Source organism: Chelonia mydas, chromosome 13 (assembly GCF_015237465.2).
Source record: "Chelonia mydas isolate rCheMyd1 chromosome 13, rCheMyd1.pri.v2, whole genome shotgun sequence".
NCBI lineage: Eukaryota > Metazoa > Chordata > Testudines > Cheloniidae > Chelonia > Chelonia mydas.
In genome coordinates this window covers 32,386,420-32,391,089 of record NC_051253.2, presented here as the reverse complement: position 1 = coordinate 32,391,089, position 4,670 = coordinate 32,386,420, and the positions used below count along the sequence as shown (strand labels likewise).

At 45.8% G+C, this 4,670-nt stretch overlaps 1 protein-coding gene across 1 annotated transcript; it reads left to right on the top strand.

The window, feature by feature from the left end:
* Positions 1-1,103: 1,103 nt before the first annotated feature.
* On the top strand, positions 1,104-2,060 carry LOC119567863 (olfactory receptor 11A1-like). The gene has a single exon (XM_037915329.1). It carries the CDS (start codon positions 1,104-1,106, stop codon positions 2,058-2,060), a length of 957 nt encoding a protein of 318 aa, XP_037771257.1.
* Positions 2,061-4,670: the final 2,610 nt, after the last annotated feature.

Below are 4,670 nucleotides of genomic sequence, written 5' to 3'. Positions count from 1 at the left end.
GCCTACAGACAGCCCCCCAACCTGAAGCAAATACTCACCAGCAACCACACACCACACAACAGAACCACTAACCCAGGAACCTATCCTTGCAACAAAGCCCCTTGCCAACTGTGTCCACAGATCTATTCAGGGGACACCATCACAGGGCCTAATCACATCAGCCACACTATCAGAGGCTTGTTCTCCTGCACATCTACCAATGTGATATATGCCATCATGTGCCAGCAATGCCTCTCTGCCATGTACATTGGTCAAACTGGACAGTCTCTACGTAAAAGAATCAATGGACACAAATCAGACATCAAGAATTATAACATTCATAAACCAGTCAGAGAACACTTCAATCTCTCTGGTCACTCGATTACAGACCTAAAAGTTGCAATATTACAACAAAAAGACTTCAAAAACAGACTCCAACGAGAGACTGCTGAATTGGAATTAATTTGCAAACTGGATACAATTAACTTAGGCTTGAATAGAGAGTGGGAGTGGATGGGTCATTACACAAAGTAAAAATATTTCCCCATGTTTATTCCCCCCCCACCCCCCACTGTTCCTCAGACGTTCTTGTTAACTGCTGGAAATGGCCCACCTTGATTATCACTACAAAAGATTTTCTCCCCTCCCTCTCCCCCCCGCCCCGTTCTCCTGCTGGTAATAGCTCATCTTAAGTGATCAGTCTCCTTATAGTGTGTATGATAACACCCATTTTTTCATGTTCTGTGTGTCTATAAATCTCCTCACTGTATTTTCCACTGAATGCATCCGATGAAGTGAGCTGTAGCTCACGAAAGCTTATGTTCAAATAAATTGGTTAGTCTCTAAGGTGCCACAGGTACTCCTTTTCTTTTTGCAAATACAGACTAACATGGCTGCTACTCTGAAACCTAATATGGGTAGTAAGACATTCCATTTCTCTCAGTTCATCAGTGGTGTTCAACCTTCTTCCAGTAGATGGTGTTTGGTTTTGTGACCACAATGATGAAAGCCATTCATTGATGTAGGACTGCATTATAAAGGCTGGGTCTAGTCCCCGAATTGTTCTGGTTTATTGTCTGTCTCTGCTTGATTGGTGCACTGTGCTTTCTCTAGACACTGCACGCATGGCAGATGTTGAGAGGGGAAACCAAAGCGATGTTACAGAATTCATCCTCCGCGGGTTCAGGATCCTCTACCCATTCCAGATTGGTCCCTTTGTGCTGGTTCTGCTAACGTACCTCACCACTGTGCCTGGGAACACCCTGGTCATTTTCACCATTCTGGTTGACCAAGGCCTTCACACCCCCATGTATTTCTTCCTAGGGAACTTGTCCTTCTTGGATATCTGGTACACATCCAACATCATCCCCAAAATGCTGCAAGGTTTCCTGGCTGAGAAGGGTGTGGTGATCTCCTTCAGCGGCTGTGTCACGCAGCTTTATATCTTTGGCTCCCAGGCAGCCACCGAGATCCTCCTGCTAACGGTGATGGCCTACGATCGCTACTTGGCAATATGCAGCCCGCTACGTTACACATCCCTCATGAAGACGAGGGTGTGCATTAAGCTGGCATCCTGCTCTTGGCTGGGTGGCTTCCTCTTCAACCCAGTGATAATGGCCTGGATTTACAGACTACGTTTCTGTGGCCCTAATGAAATCGACCATTTCTTTTGTGACTTCATGCCCCTGGTCAAGCTGTCGTGCAGTGACACCCACCTGATCACCTTAGCGGCATTCTTGCTGTCCTCTACAGCCACCCTGATCCCCTTCCTGCTAACCCTGACATCCTACTCATTCATCATCATGGCTATAGTAAAAAACCCTTCCAGCACTGGGAGGCAGAAGGCCTTTTCCACCTGCACCTCCCACCTTATCGTGGTCAGCACTTTCTATGGGGCTCTGGCCATGGTCTACATGGTGCCGACGGCAAGCGCAACCATCAACCTAAACAAAATATTCTCCCTTCTCTACAGCCTGGTCACCCCATTGCTCAACCCCCTGGTCTACTCCCTGAGAAACAAGGATGTGAATGACGCTCTGAAGACAGTGGCCACTAGACTGTTGGATTTTCGAAGGAGGTAGAGCCAAAAAGGGAGCGTGAGGGATTTAAAAATGAAAACTACAGTAGAACCTCAGAGTTACGAACCCCTCGGGAATAGAGGTTGTTCATAACTCTGACATGTTCGTAACTCTGAACACAACATTATGGTTGTTCTTTCAAAAGTTTACAACTGAACATTGACTTAGTACAGCTTGGAAACTTTACTGTGCAGAAGAAAAATTTTGCTTTCCCTTTAATTTTTTTAGTAGTTTATGTTTAACACAGCACTGTGCTGTATTTGTTTTTTAGTTTTTTTCCCTTCTGCTGCTGCCTGATAGCGTATATCCAGTTCCCATTGAGGTGTGTGGTTGACCGGTCAGTTGGTAACTCTAGTGTTCGTAACTCTGAGGTTCTACTATCCTGGGCCGCATTCCCACCTGGTGTAAACTGACATAACCCCATTTGAATCAGTGCAGCTGTGCAAGTTAGTACTAGCTGCAGAGTTGGTCCATGCCCCTCCCCTCCTGCCTCCCAGATTTAACCGACAAGGCAATCCCATGTTGTACTCCAGCTGCACCCTCAGCACTGAATCCTTGTTCAGGAGTTACTAGATCCGCCCAGTGCCTATCACGCCACATGCTGCATTTGCCCTCCATGGACTGCAGGAACCTGGGGTTTGCTGTCCATCAGGACAAGGGATGATTATGGGGCAGATTTGTAAAGGTGTTTAGGTGCCTGAGGATTCAGGTAAGACACCTAGTGTGTTTTTTCAGAATAGCATCTGTTGATTTCAATGGGAATTAGACACCTAGGCACATCTGAAAATCCCATAGTATGTCCACACAGGGAGAGTTAGAACCATAGAAATGCCGGGCTGGAAGGGACCTCAACAGGTCATCAAGTCCAACCCCCTGTGCTGAAGCAAGACCAATAAACCAAGGCCAGCCCCAAGAGGCATCTGTCCAGCCTGTTCTGAAAAACGTCCAATGACAGGGACTCCACAGCCTCCCTTGGCTTTGATCATTTTCGTTGTTCTCCTCTGGACTCTCGCCAATTTGTCCACATCTTTCCTTAAGTGTGGCAACCAGAATGGGAGACAGTACTGCAGCTGAGACCTCCCCAGTGCTGAGTGGAGTAGAACGATGACTTCCCATGTCTTCCATACGGCGATCCTGTTAACACACCCTAGAATGAGATTAGCCTTTTTCACAACTGCATCACACTGTTGATTCATGTTGCATCTGTGACCCATGGGAACCTCCAGATCCTTGTCCACAGTGCTGCCCCCTCATAGACTCATAGACTATGAGAGTCGGAAGGGACCTCAGGAGGTCATCTAGTCCAACCCCCTGCTCAAAGCAGGCACAATCCCCAATTTTTTTTGCCCCAGATGCCTAAATGGCCCCCTCAAGGATTGAACTCACAACCCTGGGTTTAGCAGGCCAATGCTCAAACTACTGAGCTATCCCTGCCCCCTGGCCAGTGATTCCTCAGTTGTAGCTGTTCCTGACTAACTCCCTGTGTAGACCTGCCCTTAAGGCAGAGTTCAGCACTTAAAGAAAGGATTCCACTGCCTCTATTTGCATGGGAAGTGCAACGTATTCTCCCCAAACTCGTAACCCTCGGACTTTGACTGGCAATAAAGTGCCAGATTCCCAGCATAGCTCCATTTCAGTCAACAGTCCAACAGTGTAAATTGGCATCAATCCATTGGAGACAGTGGGCCAGACCCTCCACTGGTGTGACGCAGCGTCACTCCCATGAAGTCACTGTAACTGTGATTTACAGCAGTGGAGGGTCTGGCTTGTGATTTATACTGTGGTTAAGATTTTAAAAGCCGTGTCAAAGATTTTGATGCCTAATTTCCATTAAAATTGTTCCCAATGGTTATTTACCTTCTTTATTTAATTAGCTTTGGAATTTTACAGGCTCCAGTAGACAGATATAATTATACAATGTAATTAGGACTTGGATTGATCCATTTATTAATAACTGATCAGGATGAATATCATAAACCATTTCCCAGAAATATTTTTTCAAAAATTGAACTTTGTTCACAACCAGACTTGCCTGAATAAAGATTCATTCGGAATTAATTGATGTTGTTGTGGGAGCTGACAAAGGTTGCAGAACTGGGACCTCGTTCTGTTAAGTGTTATCCACAATCTATGCCCCTGAAGAGCATACACTCCCAAAAGACTTGAATTTGTCCTTGAACAGCTGGGTGGAAGGACAGTACAGTGGTTAACATCCTACAGTCAGAGGTGGGAAATCCAGGTTCAAGGTATGGCTCTACCATGGACTTTGTGTGTGACCTTGGGGCAAATGGCTTGGTCTCTGTGGACCAGATTTTCACAGGGATTTGCGTGCATACACTGTTAAGATGAATTTTTTAAATCCTGCCAGGAGCTAGATTCACAAAGGGATTTAGGCACCTACCTGCTACCTTAGAGTATCTTCAGGGGGAACCAAATTTGATAATGGGCTGTTCAGCCTAACAGAGAAAGATTCTAACACCATCCAATGGCGGGAAGTCAAAGCTAGACAAATTCAGACTAGAAATAAGGCATAAATGTGTAAGATTGGGGGAAATTAACCATTGGAACAGTTTACCACAGGTCGAAGCAAATTCTCAATCACTGACAATTTAT